The 19135-nt window shown below is 46.6% G+C and overlaps 1 protein-coding gene across 1 annotated transcript; it reads left to right on the forward strand.

The window, feature by feature from the left end:
* Positions 1-2639: 2639 nt before the first annotated feature.
* Positions 2640-7456, forward strand: LOC123427868 (proline-rich receptor-like protein kinase PERK1). The gene is made up of 8 exons (XM_045112007.1): positions 2640-3373; positions 3930-4475; positions 5002-5088; positions 5178-5248; positions 5545-5621; positions 5909-6056; positions 6527-6688; positions 6895-7456. The coding sequence occupies exons 1-8, from the start codon at positions 2812-2814 to the stop codon at positions 7213-7215; spliced, it is 1974 nt and encodes a 657-aa protein (XP_044967942.1). The 5' UTR covers positions 2640-2811; the 3' UTR covers positions 7216-7456.
* The last annotated feature ends 11679 nt before the right edge of the window (positions 7457-19135 follow it).

Raw genomic sequence — 19135 nt, forward strand, 5'->3', positions numbered from 1 at the left:
TGTGCGGCGCGGCGGGTCGGCCAGATCCAGCGGGGTCCTTTGCTAGTCCTGCGCGCGACGGTGCAGGTGATCATCTGCCCAACTCCTCCGTTCAGATTGGTCTCGGTGGTGTGCACTTTCGGCCTCCTTCTTGCTCATCGGCGTTTGGGTGACCTCGGATGTCGAGATGGTCTGTCGGATGGCCGGGCTCCAGATGAAAATCTAGCATCAACCTTGTCGATGCCGTCGGCAACGACATGTGCGGATGTCGGTTTCCTTCCTGAAGGTGTCGTCGTGGACCTTACTGTTTCTTTGACATCTCTGGTCTAGTGGTCTCGGGTGAAAACCTAAGATTTGGCTTTGCCAGATGGAGTGACGGCGGTGTGTGCAACATCGCTTCTTTCTTGGAGGCTTTACTTTGGAGACCTCGATGATGGCTTCCGACGGTGCGTTTATGTGTAGGTGATGGTTGGGTTTGGGTTGTTGTCACTGGAGTAGCTGGTAGCTGGCCTTTGGCTAGTGGTTTGCGACTTGCGGTGCTTAGACCTAGTTTTTACTAATGTTTTGCCCGTTTGTTAACGTTTTAACCCGGTTTTTCTTAATTAACCAAGGGGTCTCTTGTACCATTTCTCTAATCAATGAATATGACACCTCTCCTGCTTTCGTTCAAAAAAAAACTCAAAAGCGACGCGGCATGCAGATAGACAAGGCAAACCCCCGAACGCAACCACTTGCAGGCATCGCCAGGGTCATTGACGATCGGACCCACACCGGCCCGCTCCACATGTCAGTCAAGCAACGCAATTCTCGCCGCGCATCCGGTGGCCCCACCGGCACGCACCTAAGATGGTGTTTGTTTCCAGGGACTTTTTGGTGTAGGGACTAAAAAAAGTCCCAAAAAGTCCCATATGAAACAAACAGGAGGGACTTTTAGGGACTAGTGGGGTGTTTGGGACTATTTGGAGAAGTACCTGTGGGAGGGACTTTTTGGGACTTTTTCCTACACTGCCCACCGCATCGCGTTATCCACTCCTCGTCTCCTCCAGCCGCTCGCGTCTGCATCCTTCCGCTCGCGCTGCCGCTCGCGTCTCCCACCTCGGCCGCCGCCGCCGCCGCCAGTTCCCTCGCTCGCTGCCGCCGCCGCTGCCAGTGCGCTCGCTCGCTGCCGCCGCCGCCAGTTCCCTCGCTCGCTGCCGCCGCCGCTGCCAGTGCGCTCGCTCGCTGCCGCCGCCGCCAGTTCCCTCGCTCGCTGCCGCCGCCGCCGCCAGTTCCCTCGCTCGCTGCCGCTGCCGCCGCCAGTTCCCTCGCCCGCCGACACCGCCGCCAGTTCCCTCGCTCGCCGCCGCTCGGCCGCCGCCGCCGCCATGGATGAAGACGACGAGACGCAACTCCCCTCTCCGTTCCGCTCGCATCAACCGGCATCTCAGGGCTCCTCCGCCGGCGGCAATCTGAGAAGGGGATTCGGTTTTTTTGATCTGAATAGCAACGTGGACGACTTCCCCGATTTGGGCTCCTACCAACAGCTTCTCCTTGACGAACAGGCCATCCATGGTCCTCCTTTGGCTGGCCCTGGTCGTGGTAGGGCTGTGTCTCAGGGAGGAGGAGGCCTGACCCGGTCTGTGAGCATCGGCAGCGCTCACAGACGTCCATTCGTCGCCCCTGCCGCAGCTTCCACTGGCGGAGGCGTCAGAGGGCGTGGGAGGCCCTTGTTCCAGGGCACTGGACGTGGTGTTGGTCGAGCCCGTGGTGCCTCATCAACTGCCATTCGAGGTGTCGCAGGACGGGGCTTTTCCATCTCTGCAACCCGGCAGCGTGCATCATCATCCGCTGTGCCTTCAGAAGATGCAGACGACATCGAAGGTTTTGAAGATGGAGACGACAACGGCGCTGCGGGAGAGGTATAAATTTTTCATCCGAATGCATATTCAGCTTTCTGCATGTTAGGAAAAGAGTTGTGCAAATTCATCTCTTTTTTGTTTAGAAAAACATTGCGAAGGCTGATTGGACAGACGAGAATGTTATTGTGTTTTGTAACATTGCCTGTGAGGAAGCACAATTTTATTAGACAAAGTCAACTATCCGATATAGATTTTGACTTGTGTGATGAAGATGAAAATTATGTACCATTGTCTATGACAACGACTACTCCAAGAAATGATTCAACCAATGAGACGGATAGTGCTGTTATGAATCAATTTAGAGATTGGGTCGCTGATGGGTTATGGTCGTTGAAACAACAATGATATTACTTCGGTTGTTATGAACAAGTGTTGTTCGATTCTGTAATATTTGCTTATGAACAAGTGTTGTTTGCTTCTGTAATCTTTCATTATGAACAAGTGTTCTTTGCTTTTGTAATATTTGCTTATGAACAAGTGTTATTTAATAATATGGTCAGGGGTAACATGATCTTTTTACATGTCATTTAATGACCTCTAGTCCCTGTTTAGACCCTGGAAACAAACGAGTAAGAACTAGGAACTTTTAAGTTGGGACTAAAAAAAAAGTCCCAAAACTTTTGAAACAAACAGGGCCTAAGGCAGGACCGACCACGTCCCCGCTGTCACCGCGGCCTTTCCGAGCGAGCGAGGCCCTCCCCTCCCCTTCCCTTTCCAGGTTCCAATTCCCTCCTTCTTTTAACTCCCTCGCTGCACTGCGCCATACTACTACCACTATCACCACCACCACCACTAACGACACTTTTCTTCTCCGATCTCACCACCTCAAAGCCGCAGAGGGAGCGTCCCCCTCTCCATCCTTAGCCGCTAAGCAAGGCGGGAGTAACCCTAGCTCCAGCTCCGGCTCCGGAGCCGGGCGCCTTCCGCGCGGCCGATGTCGTCGCCGACCGCCGCGCCGGCGCCAACCTCGCCCCCGGCGCCGCCGGCCAACGCCACCGCGCCTCCCCCGGCCACCCCGTCGGCGCCTCCCCCGGCGACCCCCTCACCATCGCCGCCGGCCCCCGCCAACCCGCCGCCGGCCTCCGTCCCGCCGCCGGCAGCGCCCTCGGCCTCCCCTCCCGCGCCGTCCTCCACCCCGGCCACCCCATCGGCACCGTCCCCGTCACCCCCGGGCTCCCCCGCCGCCCCTTCCCCGCCTTCTGACACGCCCTCTCCGCCTTCGCCAGAAGGGAGGTCCCCGCCCTCGTCCGGTGGCGGGGGGAAATCGCCGTCCACGCCAGGCCACAACAACCCGTCGCCCAAATCGCCGCCTCACTCCTCCGGTGGCGGTGGCTCCGGGGTGTCCACGTCGGTGGTCGTCGGCGTGGCTGTCGGTGGCTTCGTGCTGCTGCTGCTCGCTACCTTCGTCTGCCTCTGCTGCCTCCGGAAGAAGCGCCGCCGCCAGCCTCCACCTCCGCACTACGGTTACCCGCCGCCTCCTCCGCAGCAGTACAAAGGTTTGCAGCTCAGAATACTAGCTGTTGCTGTCTAGATCTAGATCTGGTGTGCGGGTATCGTGTGCAAGCAGCCAGTCACGCTGCTGTCGGTTGGAATCCTCCTATTCTTGGCTAATTTGCCTGCAATTCGCACTTCTTATGCTTAGGCACGGGTTAGGCGTGTTAGCTGCATGTGCCGTGTCGTTGACGTGTAAGCACTTTGGAAAATTCCAATTTAGCTTGTGCTGCACTTGAATTTTACTACTACTAGTACTACTTCTCAATTGTCACGACTCATCTAGGAAAATCCGTGTTTTGTTACATTCAATTCAAATAATTGGTATGCACCACCGCTATCGGTAGTGTGTTAAGTACTCCTAAATGATTGCATGATGGCATCATACCTGTTGTCTCTGTTAGGTGTCATATAATTTGTTCTTTCATCATTTCTTTTGTTCGGAAGAGAAAAGCAATTGCATATGTTGCATCTCGAAATCTTATGATGAGCTTAATTCTTCCAACTTGCAAAACGGAAACATTTTTTTTCTAATCCTAATAATGTTCTGTCTTACTGCAGACGATACTTATGGAGCAACATACCAGAATTGGCACAATAATGTTCCTCCTCCTCCGCCTGATCATGTGGTTAAGATGCACCCATCACCTCCTCCAGCATATGCCAATCGTCCTCCACAGGCACCGCCGCCGCCTCCACCCCCTATGATAAACAGCAGTGGTGGGTCAGGTTCTAATTACTCAGGTGGTGAGATCCTGCCTCCACCATCCCCTGGCACCGCCCTTGGCTTCTCGAACTCAAAGAGCACATTCACTTATGATGAGCTGGTGAGGGCAACCGATGGGTTCTCTGATGCTAATCTCCTCGGACAAGGTGGTTTTGGATATGTTCACAAAGGAGTGCTGCCTAATGGCAAAGAGATTGCTGTGAAGCAATTGAAACTTGGGAGTGGCCAGGGAGAGCGCGAGTTCCAGGCGGAGGTTGAGATTATCAGCCGTGTTCATCACAAGCATCTTGTGTCTCTGGTTGGTTACTGCATCTCTGGGGGGAAGAGGTTGCTTGTATATGAGTTTGTCACCAATAACACATTGGAATTCCACTTACATGGTATGCCTTATTGTCTCATTGATCTGTCTTCTTTATGCATGGTTTATCCATGAGACTTTTGATAATAGCTGAGTATATAAATACATGTACCCCATATCCTATAAAACATGAACTTTATAAACACATGCATTCACCTTTCACAAAGCAAAGTCTCTTGACTTTAATGTTAAAACTAGATAACAACTGAAACTATATGATTTAAGTTTCTAGCTTGTTCCCTTTTACCATAGTAACTAGTAACTTGTAAAATTGTGATGAGAAACTCTGCATTTGTGGGAAAGAACCAAGTAGAATCAAAAGCCCTTTGTCCATTTTGCTAGTTACTTTGTGTTTTACTTGGTTGAAATGGCAACAGACAGTAATATGCCTTATCATAGTGAAGTTCATGGATGAAGTTTTGTATATCCTTCATTTTTTCTTTTCTTTTTACTTTTGAGTGTTGTATGATACAAGTTAGTCGCTACATGATATGTTATATGTCCTAAGTTTTGTTGCTGATTGTTAAGACTGCTTTCACCTTCCACAGGAAAAGGCCGTCCAACGTTGGAGTGGCCCATAAGACTAAGGATTGCCCTAGGTGCTGCCAAGGGTTTGGCATACATTCACGAAGATTGTGAGTTTATCACCATGTGTATCTTAGCATAGAAGATAAGAGTGTAACTGAAAACAGGTCCTAATAATGTTTGTTTTCATAATTGACAGGCCACCCGAAGATCATACATCGTGATATAAAGTCATCAAACATTCTTCTTGATTTTAAATTTGAAGCTAAGGTAGGTTATGCTCCATTTCCGCTTCCTTCCTATCATGTCTGCTAACATCATTTGTTTAACCATTTATTTAATTTAACATTACCATCTTCATTAGAGTTCTGACATAAATACTCTACATGCTTTGGCAGTAAACATGTGGTGCAATTATCTTTCTGTATTTGTTGTTGAAAACTTGAAATGCCAACTTAAGTTGTTTATTGATTTAGCTCTGTAGACAACAACTTTGAGTTTATCCAATTTCAATGTTTTATTCATTTTTTTGGCATAATCAGAGCTAATTGTAATCCTATGTACAGGTTGCGGATTTTGGTCTGGCAAAGTTCACCTCTGATAATAACACACATGTGTCAACAAGAGTAATGGGCACTTTTGGGTATGTGTAGAAGTTAAATTGTTACCGAGCCATTTAAATTTGGTGTTATATGTCAAGTAGACATTCTGCATTGATGTACAACTCCATTGTTAAATTTTCCAGAGCATGTGGACACCATTCACTCTGTTAAGATTAGTTTGACGTGTTTAAATTTCTTTACACGAACACCTCTAGTTCTTGTATCATTTACATTGTTTCAGTATTTTAGATAGAAACTGAATCATCATTCAATTTGATATGCTGTAGTTGCAGTTACAGTTCCCTGAGACCTATTTTTATGGTATTAGGTATCTAGCACCAGAATATGCGTCTTCTGGAAAGCTAACTGAGAAATCAGATGTCTTTTCCTTTGGAGTGATGCTTCTTGAGTTGATAACTGGGCGCCGGCCTGTTGATTCAACCCAAACATATATGGATGACAGCTTGGTTGACTGGGTAAGTATTTTAATAGCCTACTTAAGTTTGGTGTTACCCATTATACTTTGACTAGATAGGTCCGAAAAGTTTGTTAGTTTTTTATGTACATCGGGCAAGGGACATTTTGGTTACATGATCATTTTCATGATTTCTTTTTTAAGTGCTTTAATGTTATGTGCTGTAAGTACATTTGCGTAGTTATGTTTAAATGCTTTAAGAATACAACCTTGAGTTAAACATTGTTGTAACTTTCGACTTATCATGGTCTTGTAGAAGCGAATTTCCTTGCTAGTTTTGATCATTGCATGTTAATAAGTTCTGATAAACTATATGATCATTTAACATTTTTTGACAATGCTATGGTCTGTGTATCATTTCTTTGTAGTCAATTTATACAAGTACTTCTTTGTCTATATGGTCTTCTGTTAGAATCGTTTCTTTTGTTGAATTTATGTTGTGGATAGAGTAACATATTTGACCATCTCTAGGCAAGACCTTTACTGATGCGAGCACTTGAGGATGGTAACTATGATGAGCTAGTGGATGCTCGTCTGGGGAAGGATTTCAATCCTAATGAGATTGCCAGAATGATAGCATGTGCTGCTGCATGTGTACGCCATTCAGCCCGTCGTCGCCCTCGAATGAGTCAGGTAACTTGTGTTTCAGTATGCCTTAGAGCTCTAGAAGCTGCTCATAGATGCTTATCGTTTATGAAAATCAATTTGACATCCACTCTGGGCATTTTAGATTTTACTAGTGCTGTAATCTGCTAATAGCACAATAATGCTTCCAGCCCTTAGTATTGTGGGCGACAAGTGAGAATTGTATGGTCGCTCATACCTGATATGATTGCCAGGTTGTTCGGGCCTTAGAAGGTGACGTGTCTTTGGAGGATCTTAATGAAGGTGTTCGGCCTGGTCATAGCCGCTTTTTTGGATCATACAGCAGTTCCGACTATGATTCTGGGCAGTACAACGAGGACATGAAGAAGTTCAAGAAGATGGCCTTTACGACGAATGACTACACGAGCAGCCAATACAGCGCGCCGACGAGCGAGTATGGTCAGATACCATCTGCATCAAGCAGCGAGGGCCAGCAAACTCAAGAAATCGAGACGGGGACAATGAAGAAAGGTGGCCACAGTGGCTACAGTTCAGGATACAGCGGGCCGTCGTGAGGGAACTCTTCTTCTTTTTGACTTCTCCATGGGTGCAATTTGTAAAGTCCGGTTGAATTTATATGCTGACTTGTGTGCGAGGAAGGGAAGTATAGCTTCTGGTAGCTGCAGTTGTTGATTCTTTCATATGTTGTTGACCGATCTTTTGCTGTGTAATTCAAAAGAGCTAATTGAGTGCTGTATACTGTTGATACCCACTCAGACTCAGGGTTGAGTAAGAGTAGCCCAACGATTCTTTTTACTCGCGTGCCTTTGATGCGTCTCTTTTACCATGGATGCCAGCTTATATATACCATTATGGTTGGTATCTTATCTTATTGTTGAGTGTGGATGGAATATGTGCTGAGGCAGGATGCAACTTGTGAGTTGTCTTGCAAGCCAAATCCCGTGAGCTGTTCTTGGGAAGCACGGAACAATAACATGTACGCCGGGACAGCTCACGGGAGTAGTAGGAGGTTGTCTCGCGTTTGCATGGAGGGTTCGCGACGCGTGACCCTCCGCCAGGTCCCCAGGATTGGAAGGAAGCCAACGCAACGCAAGGCAGGTGTGCGTGGGGTGTTGGGGACGGGTGGGAGGTTGAGTAGTACAAGGTGTCAAGATCGGAATTGTCTGTCCAGACAGACTGTACTGGGTTTGGCCGGTGGCTTCCTCGTCGTCTTCTCTCCCGGTGGCGTAAATCCCATCTGACGGTTTGCTCAGGACAGACTAACGTAGCAACCTGGCCTGACTGTCATCATCCTTGTTGGATAGATTGTCCGTTCTTCTCCGCCAAATGATTGTTGGACTGTCAGCAGATGTCAGCATCTACTCTTGGGGACATTTTTTTTTTTGAATGTTGGCATTGGATTGCGAAATTCATTAATCAGCAGGGTGAACCGTTACAAGGTACAAAAGCCAAGAGGGCAAGCGCCATTGAAAGAAGAAGAAGAAAGGCGCAAAATAAGAAGAAAAAAGAAGGAAGGTCACCTCAGCCTGGATCGAAGGGAATCTCTGCTCCACCCATGTTTTAAAGCCTGATTTCTGTTAGATGCGTATATAGTCTTTTTAATGTGTATCCCTATTGTATAAGAGGTTTCTTGCCTTTTTTCACATGTATATGTACTGTCCCTTGGTTATCTGTGAATGTCAGCTGTTCATTCCTAACATGATATCAGATGCTTAGGTTCTCTTCCATCTCACGTGATGCAGCTCCGCGCTCAGTGCCTCCACCGCTGCCGTCGCTGCTGGCTGCTGCTCCGGCCGCCCTCTCCTCATCCGGCCACCCTGGCTCGTCGCCGGCTCGGGACGCCCTATCCTCTGCCCTTTGTTGGCGCCGTCACCTCCCTAAGTCCGGCCCCGCCCCGACATCTGCTGCCGCCAGCCGTTCCTCGCCTGGCCCCGCTCGGATCCCGCCGCCGCCGGCTGCTCCTCGCCCGACCACGTCCGGATCCGCTGCCACCAGCTGCTCCTTGCCCGGCCTGGCCTTGGCTGCGTTGCCGCTGGAACTGCCTTCGGCTAGCGCTCCCTTTCCTTGCTGGACGCCGCGGCTGCTGCTTCCTGCAGCTGCCGTCCGTCATGCTACTGCTACAGGCGGCCGTTTGGCCCTGCCTCGGGCTTTCCTGCCCCGTGGGTCGCCGCCGGCCGCTGGTCCGCTCGGGCCCCGATCCAGATCGGGATCGGCTGCCTCTGAGTAAAAAAAAGGGAGCAGAAGAAGAGGCAAATCAGCATGTCCTCTTCAAGCTATGTTGTTGTTCCTCGATGCTCGGTGATCTTCGATGGCACCAACTATGCCGAGTTTGTGGGCTTCATGAGTATCCACATGCGCGGTCTTCTGCTGTGGGGCATTCTCTCTGGTGAGCTCCCCTATCCGCCATGCCCTGTTGCTCCCGTGGCTCCTACCCCGCCGGTGCCGCCTGTTCTGGCTGCTACTGCTTCTTAGGCTGATCGGGATGCAGCCAAGGCTCTTGATGATGCTGCGGTCGATGGTAATGATCAGCAGGTATCTGCTTATTCAGATGCTCTTTCTGTCAACCGGGATGATCTGTTTGCTTACACTCAATGGTGCAATGATGTTGCTCGAGCTGCTGCTGTTCTCACTGCGAGTGTCCTCCCTCAGTTTGCCTCGGAGTTCATGGCTCTTGGCACCGTTGCAGCAATGTGGTCTTATCTCTGTCAGCGCTATCAGCCCTCTAGTGATGCTCTCTACCTATCTGTGGTGCGTCAGAAGCATGCTCTTCAGCAGGGTGACACTTTTGTGGATGAGTTCTACACACAGAGTTCCGCCATCTGGCGCTAGCTTGACTCTCTTTGGACAGCTGTTTGTGGCGCTTGCCGTTGTTGCCAAACTATCCAGTCTGACTTGGAGTTTCAGCGTGTCCATGAGTTCTTAGCTCGCCCCCGCTCCGAGTTTGAGCCTAGGTGTTCTCACTTACTTGCTCGAGGTCGTGTTCCTATCACAGAGGTTCTTGCTGAGCTTCGTGCTGAGGAGACTCGCCTTTGTTCTGCTGGGTTGCTTGCGGTTCCCTCTGTGTTGGTTGTCCGAGCTCCTGTGTCATCTACTCGTTCCAGTGCACCGCCACTCCTGCCGACACCCGCAGTGATACAGTCGGTGGCTACTGCTCGCCCTCCTCATGCTGAGAAGGGCCGATCGCACCATGGTACAATCTTTGGCTACTGCTCCAGGTCAGGCCACCCCGAGGCTGATTGTCGCCAGAAACAACGAGACCAGAGGCGTTCTTCCTCCAGTGTGAGTCCTGCATCTTCCTCGACTCCGTCACTCACTGAGCAGGACATTATCCGGCTCAAGCGCCTCCTGGCTTCTTCTCGCTCTTCATCGATGAGTTCTGCTGCCGCTGTGACAGCTCCCACCCCTTCATCACCATCGGCACCTACACAGTCAGGTACATCTTCGTGGGTTCTGGATTCTGGAGCTTCTTTTCATATGTCTTCTGATTCTTCCGGGTTGTCTTCTCTTCAACCTCTTGATTTTCCTGTTAATGTTCTCACTGCCGATGGCACTCCTCTTCCTGTTGCTAGTGGTGGCACTCTTTCTACTCCATCTTTTTCTGTTCCTAGTGTTTCTCATGTTCCCCATCTTATCATGAATCTCTTCTCCGCTGCCCAACTTACTAATTCTGGTTGTCGTGTTATTCTTGATGCCGACTCTTGCTCTATTCAGGAGCTTCACACCCAGGTTCTGGTTGGTGCCGGCCCTCGGCGCCGTGATTTGGAGGGTCTCCGGGAGGTTGACTCGCTTCATGTTCCTTTCGCTGCCACCACTTCTGCCAGTTCTCATGCTCTTGCTACCTCTTCTTATGTGACCTTCCAGCAGTGGCATCATCGACTTGGTCACCTATGTGGTTCCCGCTTGTCGACGTTGGAGCGTCAGGGTGTCTTATGGTCTGTATGCGGAGATGCATCCTTACATTGTAATGGTTGTAGGCTTGGCAAACAAACTCAATTACCTTATCCTACTAGTGAGTCAGTATCTCAGCGTCCTTTTGACTTAGTCAATTCTGATATATGGGGACCTGTGATGTCTACTACGCAACCTTCTCCTTGTAGACGTTGTTGGGCCTCCAAGCGCGGAGGTTTGTAGGACAGTAGCAATTTTCCCTCAAGGGGGTGACCTAAGGTTTATCAATCCGCAGGAGGAGTAGGATGAAGATGGTCTCTCTCAAGCAACCCTGCAACAAAATAACAAAGAGTCTCTTGTGTCCCCAACACACCCAATACAATGGTAAGTTGTATAGGTGCACTAGTTCGGCAAAGAGAAGGTGAAACAAGTGCAATATGGATGGTAGATATAGGTTTTTGTAATCTGAAATTACAAAAACAGCACGGTAACAAATGGTAAAAGTGAGCACGAACGGTATTGCAATGCGTGGAAACAAGGCCTAGGGTTCATACTTTCACTAGTGAAGTTCTCTCAACAATGATAACATAATTGGATCATATAACTAGCCCTCAACATGCAACAAAGAGTCACTCCAAAGTCACTAAAAGCGGGGAACAAACGAAGAGATTATTGTCGGGTACGAAACCACCACAAAGTTATTCTTTATGATCGATCTATTCAAGAGTCTGTAGTAAAATAACACGAAGCTATTCTTTCCGTTCGATCCATCATAGAGTGCGTACTAGAATAACACCTTAAGATACATATCAACCAAGACCCTAATGTCACCTAGAACTCCATTGTCACCTCAAGTATCCGTGGGCATGATTATACAATATGCATCACATAATCTCAGAATCATCTATTCAACCAACACACAGAACTTCAAAGAGTGCCCCAAAGTTTCTACCAGAGAGTCAAAACGTGTGCCAACCCCTGTGCATAGGTTCCCAATGTCACGAACCCGCAAGTTGATCACCAAAACATACATCAAGTACTCACATGAATCCACGTGTGCCAACCCATATGCATAGGTTCCCAATTGTCACAAACCCATAAGTTGATCACATCAGATAGACACGTGCAAGACAAACATCAAGTGTTCTCAAAGACTCAATCCGATAAGATAACTCCAAAGGGGAAACTCAATTCATTACAAGAGGGAGAGGGGGAAGAACATCATAAGATCCAACTATAGTAGCAAAGCCCATGGTACATCGAGATCGAGACATCTCAAGAACATGAGAGATAGAGATCAAACACATAGCTACTGGTACATACCCTCAGCCCCGAGGGAGAACTACTCCCTCCTTGTCATGGAGATCGTCGGGATGATGAAGATGGCCACCGGAGATGGATTCCCCCTCCGACAGGGTGCCAGAACGGGCTCCAGATTGGTTTTTGGTGGCTACAGAGGCTTGCGGCGGCGGAACTCCCGATCTAGGTTTCTTTCTGGGGGTTTCTGAATTTATAGGAATTTATGGCGGTGGAATTACGTCGGTTGGGCCCACGAGGAGGTCACAAGCCTACCCTGCGCCACCTAGGGGGGTGGTGCCGGCGTCAGGGCTTGTGACTCCCTCGTGGCTCTTCTGGCCTTCTTACAAAGCTTCGGGGGTCTCTTTTGGTCCAAAAAAAATCATCGTAAAGTTTCATTCCATTTGGGCTCCGTCTGAAAATGGGCCAAAAACACGAAAAAACAGAAACTGACCCTTGGCACTGAGTTAATAGGTTAGTCCCAAAAAAGATATAAAATAGCATATTCATGCATATAAAACATCCAAAGTTGACAAGATAATAGCATGGAACCATAAAAAATTATAGATACGTTGGAGACGTATCAAGCATCCCCAAGCTTAACTCCTGCTCGTCCTCGACTAGGGAAGTGATAAAGAATGAATTTTTGATGCTTTCATGCTACCTAGCATAGATGTCCTTTGTAACTCCTCTTATGTGACATGAATGTTCAGATCCGTTAGATTCAAAACAATAGTTTGCTATTGATGTGGAGACAATAATACTTCAAGCAAACTAGCAAGGTAATCATGAACTTTCAAAATAACAAGGCCAAAAGAAAGTTATCCCTACAAAATCATATAGTCTGGCTATGCTCTATCATCCTTGCACAACAAATTTAAATCATGCACAACCCCGGTATTGGCCAAGTAATTGTTTTCACACCTTTACTTTCTCAAACTTTTTCGACTCTCCTGCAATACATGAGCGTGAGCCATGGTTTTAGCACTATAAGTGGTGTGGAGTGTGGTGGAGGTTGCAAGACAAAAAAAGGAGAAGATGATCACATTAACTAGGCATATCAATAAGCTGTGGAAGCATATTATTGGAATATACAAGCCAAGTTATATAATGAAAATTTCCCACTAGCTATATGGTGGTGACAAAACGAGAGACTCTCAATCATGAAGATCATGGTGCTTAATATGCACAAGTGTGGAAAAGTGGTAGCATTGTCCCTTCTCTCTTTTTCTCTCATTTTTTTGGTGGGCTCTTTGGCATATCTTTTTTTTGGTGGGCATCTTTGGCCTCTTTTATTTTCTCACATGGTACAATGCTCTATCAATGATTATCATGACACTTTCAACTCAAAACTTAGAGCAATGATGACTCTATCTGAAATGCCTTCGGTAGTGTACCGTGACAATGACCTAGCATGGCATAGACATTAATGGAAACATCATGCTAGCTATCTTACGATCATGCAATGGCAATGAAGACGTGGTGGCACATGTCATGGTGGTAGTTGCATGGCAATATATCTCGGGATGACTTTGAAAAAGCCATAGTAGGTAGGTATGGTGGCTGTTTTGAGGGAGGCTAATGGTGGGTTTTGTGCACCGGCGAAAGTTGCACGACACTAAGAAGATAGTGATGGTGGAAGGTGAAAGTGCATCTAAACCATGGATTCAACATTAGTCATGAAGAACTCATAAACTTGTTGCAAATTTTTTATTAGTAATCGAAACAAAGCATTCAACGCATACTCCTAGGGGAAGGGTTGATAGGTATAAACCATCGCGCGATCCCGACCGCCACACAAAGGATGACAATCAAAAAACTAATCATGCTCAGACTTCATCACATAGCGGTTCACCATACGTGCATGCTACGGGAATCACTAACTTCAACACAAGTATTTCTAGATCCACAACACCTTACTAGCATAACTTCAATATTACCACAACCATATCTCAAAACTAATTGAGAGGAATCAAACTTCTCTAACTATTCAATGCACATGAAGGTGGAAGTTTTCGTATCCCTTTGGATAACTACCCCTTTTGAGACTAATTTAAATGCATAGATCAACTACCAAGCCACGCACCGCTGTTCTCTAAAATATATAAGTGAAGCACATAGAGCAAAAGTATCTAGCTCAAAAGATATAAGTGAAGCACATGTGAGCTGAATTGTCTACCAAAGGATATAAGTGAAGCTCGACAAAATCACGGTGAGTGCATGTATCTCTCTCTAGGTGTGCAGCAAGGATGATTGTGACACAACAAAAATAAAAGACTCCTACGATACAAGACACTCCAAGCAAAAACACATAACATGTGGTGAATAAAAATATAGCCCCAAGTAACGTTACCGATGGATTGAAGACGAAAGAGGGGATGCCTTCCCGGGGCATCCCCAAGCTTAGGCTTTTACGGCATCCTTGAATCTCTTGGGGGCCTTGGGAATCCCCAAGCTTGAGCTCTTGCCACTCTTTATCTCTTTGTCTATAAGAACTTCACCCAAAACTTGAAAACTTCACAACACGAAACTTAAATAGAAACTCGTGATAACATTAGTATGAGAAAGCAAACCACCACTTCCTTAGGTACTGTAGCAAACTTAAATTCTACTTATGCTGATGTTGGGTTACTGTATCTTCAATCTTCCATGGCTAATACCCCCCGATACTATCCATAGTTTCATCAAAATAAGCAACCAACACAACAAAAACATAATCTGTTAACAACAGACCAGTGTGTAGCAATCTGTATATTTCGTATACCTCTGGTACTTCAAAAATTCTGAAAAATTACAACAGCATGTAGAATTTGCGTAGCAATTATCAGCAAAAATAATCAACTCAAAAGCTCTTACATAAACAAAATGAAGATTCTTTTCGTGAGCAGAAAGTTTTTGTCTTTTCCAGCATGACCAAACGATCATCCCCAAGACTGATCATAATGGTTTGGCTTCGCACAAACGCAAAAAGAAACACAAAAAACACAATCATAACAGAATTATGAAAGTGTGGAAAACACAAAACAGAAATAAAAAGGATAGATTCATTGGGTTGCCTCCCAACAAGCGCTATCGTTTAACGCCCTTAGCTAGGCATTGATTTCAATGATGCTCACATAAAAGGTAAGGATTGAAACACAATGAGAGCATCATGGAGCAAATGGCTAGCACATTTAAGTCTAACCCACTTCCTATGCATAGGGATTTTGTGATCAAACAATTTATTGGAGCAAGAATCAACTAGCATAGGAAGGCAAAAGAAGCATAGCTTCAAAAATTTCAACACATGGAGAGGAAGTTTGATACTATTGCAATAAGTAGAAGCATATGATCCTCTCTCATAGTAATTTTCAGTAGCATCATGAATGAATTTAACAATATAACCAGCACCTAAAGAATTCTTTTCATGATCTACAAGCATATAAATTTTACTACTCTCCACATAAGGAAATCTATTCTCAAGAATAGTAGTGGGAGTATCGTAAAAGACTTGAGCACTACAAATTGTGTCCACAATGAAAAAGCAAGGTTTAGCAAAGGGGCTCTCGAGAGTATGACAAGTTTTATCATGCCTCTTCTTTAAAGCATAAGTATCCTCACAATAATCATCATAGATAGGGGCATGCTTTCATCAAAATGATTTTGATCATTCAAAGTGAAAGAACTAAAAAGATCATCATTATCAAATATAGCATCCCCAAGCTTGTGGCTTTGCATATCATTAGCATCATGGGTATTCAAAGAATTCATGCTAAGAACATTGCAATCATGCTCATCATTCACATATTCTATGCCAAGCATTCCATGTAATTCTTCTTTTAGCACTTGAGCACAATTTTCCTTCCCATCATGCTCACGAAAAACATTGAAAAGATGGAGCATATGAGGCATCCTCAATTCCATTTTTTTTGTAGTTTTCTAGCGAAAGAACAAGAAACAAAAAGATTTGATTGCAAGATCTAAAGATATACCTTCAAGTGCTAACCTCCCCGGCAACGGCGCCAGAAAAGAGCTTGATGTCTACTACGCAACCTTCTCCTTGTAGACGTTGTTGGGCCTCCAAGCGCAGAGGTTTGAAGGACAGTGCCAATTTTCCCTCAAGTGGGTGACCTAAGGTTTATCAATCCGCAGGAGGCGTAGGATGAAGATGGTCTCTCTCAAGCAACCCTGCAACAAAATAACAAAGAGTCTCTTGTGTCCCCAACACACCCAATACAATGGTAAGTTGTATAGGTGCCCTAGTTCAGCGACGAGAAGGTGAAACAAGTGCAATATGGATGGTCGATATAGGTTTTTGTAATCTGAAATTACAAAAACAGCACGGTAACAAATGGTAAAAGTGAGCACGAACGGTATTGCAATGCGTGGAAACAAGGCCTAGGGTTCGTACTTTCACTAGTAAAGTTCTCTCAACAATGATAACATAATTGGATCATATAACTAGCCCTCAACATGCAACAAAGAGTCACTCCAAAGTCACTAATAGCAGGGAACAAACGAAGAGATTATTGTCGGGTACGAAACCACCGCAAAGTTATTCTTTATGATCGATCTATTCAAGAGTCCGTAATAAAATAACACGAAGCTATTCTTTCCGTTCGATCCATCATAGAGTGTGTACTAGAATAACACCTTAAGATACATATCAACCAAGACCCTAATGTCACCTAGATACTCCATTGTCACCTCAAGTATCTGTGGGCATGATTATACGATATGCATCACGTAATCTCAGAATCATCTATTCAACCAACACATAGAACTTCAAAGAGTGCCCCAAAGTTTCTACGAGAGAGTCAAAACATGTGCCAACCCCTGTGCATAGGTTCCCAATGTCACGAACCCGCAAGTTGATCACCAAAACATACATCAAGTACTCACATGAATCCACATGTGCCAACCCATATGCATAGGTTCCCAATTGTCACAAACCCGCAAGTTGATCACAGCAGATAGACACGTGCAACACATACATCAAGTGTTCTCAAAGACTCAATCCGATAAGATAACTCCAAAGGGGAAACTCAATTCATTACAAGAGGGAGAGGGGGAAGAACATCATAAGATCCAACTATAGTAGCAAAGCCCATGGTACATCAAGATCAAGACATCTCAAGAACACGAGAGAGAGAGATCAAACACATAGCTACTGGTACATACCCTCAGCCCCGATGGAGAACTACTCCCTCCTCGTCATGGAGATCGCCGGGATGATGAAGATGGCCACCGGAGATGGATTCCCCCTCCGGCAGGGTGCCAGAACGGGCTCCAGATTGGTTTTTGGTGGCTACAGAGGCTTGCAGCAGCGGAACTCCCGATCTAGGTTTCTTTTGAGGGTTTCTGAATTTATAGGAATGTATGGCGGTGGAATTATGTCGGTTAGGCCCACGAGGAGGTCACAAGCCTGCCCTGCGCCACCTAGGGGGGTGGTGGCGGCGTCAGGGCTTGTGACTCCCTCGTGGCTCTTCTGGCTTTCTTACAAAGCTTCGGGGGTCTCTTTTGGTCCAAAAAAAATCATCGTAAAGTTTCATTCCATTTGGGCTCCGTCTGAAAATGGGCCAAAAACACGGAAAAAACAGAATCTGGCACTTGGCACTGAGTTAATAGGTTAGTCCCAAAAAAGATATAAAATAGCATATTCGTGCATATAAAACATCCAAAGTTGACAAGATAATAGCATGGAACCATAAAAAATTATAGATACGTTGGAGACGTATCAACCTGCTCCTTTTGATTCGAAATGTGGACATCGCTACTATGTTCTGTTTATTGATGATTTCTCTCGCTACACTTGGATTTATTTTATGAAAGTCATAGCGAGGTTCTCTCTATATACAAATGATTTGCTACCATGGTTCACACCCAGTTTTCCACGCCTATTCGCACTTCTCATGCCGACTCCGCTGGAGAGTATATCTCCCAGATGTTGCGTGTTTTTCTCGCGGAGTAGGGTACTCTTCCTCAGTTCTCATGTCCTGGTGCCCATATGTTGGGGAAATTAGTAGTAATTCAAAAAAAATTCCTACGCTTCACAAGGATCTATCTAGGAGAAACCAGCAACGAGCAATGGGGTAGAGCATCTTCATAACTTTGAAGATCGATAAGCGGAAGCGTTACTAGAACGCGGTTGATGGAGTCGTACTCGCAGCAATTCAGATCATTAAAGATACCGATCTAAGCGCCGAACAACGACGCCTCCGCGTTCAACACACGTGCAGCCCGGTGACGTCTCCTTCACCTTGATCCAGCAAGGAGAGAGGAGAAGTTGAGGGAGAGCTCCTACAGCACGACGGTGTGGTGACGATGGAGATATGCAGTTCTTCGACAGGGCTTCGCCAAGCACCGCGTAGGAGGAGAAGAGGGAGAGGTAGGGTTGCGCCTTGGAGAGGTGTAATTGTGTGTGCAGCCCTCCCAAATATCTCTCTATATATAGGAGGGAGGGAGAGAGGGGGCCGGCCACCCTAGCGAAACCCTAGGAGGTGCGGCGGCCAAGGTGGAGGAGGGGGCGGTGCCCTAGGGTAGGCTTGGCGCCCAAGGCAGCCTCCACGCCTAGGGTTTGCCCCCCGTAGCCCTCTTATGCGCCTTGGGACCTTGGTGGTGGCGCACCAGCCCACCTAGGGGCTGGTTCCCATCCACTTTTGGCTCATGTAGCCTCTCGGGGCTGGTGGCCTGTCCCGGTGGACCCCCGGAACCCTTCCGATGGTCCCGGTACAATATTGACGATTTCAGAAATGTTTCTGGCAATCAAATCCCCACGTCCTATATAGGAATCTTTACCTCTCGACCATTCCGGAGCTCCTCATGACGTCCGGGGTCTCATCCAAGACTCCAAACAACATTCGGTAACCACATACTATTCCCATTACAACCCTAGCGTCATCGAACCTTAAGTGTGTAGACCCTACGGGTTCGGGAACCATGCAGACATGATCGAGACACCTCTCCAGTCAATAACCAACAACGGGGTCTGGATATCCCTGTTGGTTCCCACATGTTCCACGATGATCTCATCAGATGAACCATGATGTCGTGGATTCAATCAATCCCGTATGCAATTCCCTTTGTCTATCGATATGATACTTGCTCGAGATTCGATCGTCGGTATACCTATACCTTGATGTGATCCCGTTATCAATGACATCCAATGTCCATGATCAGGAAACCATGACCATCTATTGATCAACGAGCTAGCCAACTAGAGGCTCACTAGGGACATGTTGTGCTCTATATATTCACACATGTATTACGGTTTCCGGTTAATACAATTATAACATGAATAATAGACAATTA

This window comes from Hordeum vulgare, chromosome 1H, assembly GCF_904849725.1.
Source record: "Hordeum vulgare subsp. vulgare chromosome 1H, MorexV3_pseudomolecules_assembly, whole genome shotgun sequence".
Classification (NCBI taxonomy): Eukaryota; Viridiplantae; Streptophyta; class Magnoliopsida; order Poales; family Poaceae; genus Hordeum; species Hordeum vulgare.

Coding starts and splice junctions, on each gene's coding strand:
- LOC123427868 (XM_045112007.1), top strand. CDS start 2,812: ATGTCGTCGCCGACCGCCGCGCCGGCGCCAACCTCGCCCCCGGCGCCG. Junction 3,374..3,929: donor TCCTCCGCAGCAGTACAAAG/GTTTGCAGCTCA, acceptor GTCTTACTGCAG/ACGATACTTATGGAGCAACA. Junction 6,689..6,894: donor GTCGCCCTCGAATGAGTCAG/GTAACTTGTGTT, acceptor TATGATTGCCAG/GTTGTTCGGGCCTTAGAAGG.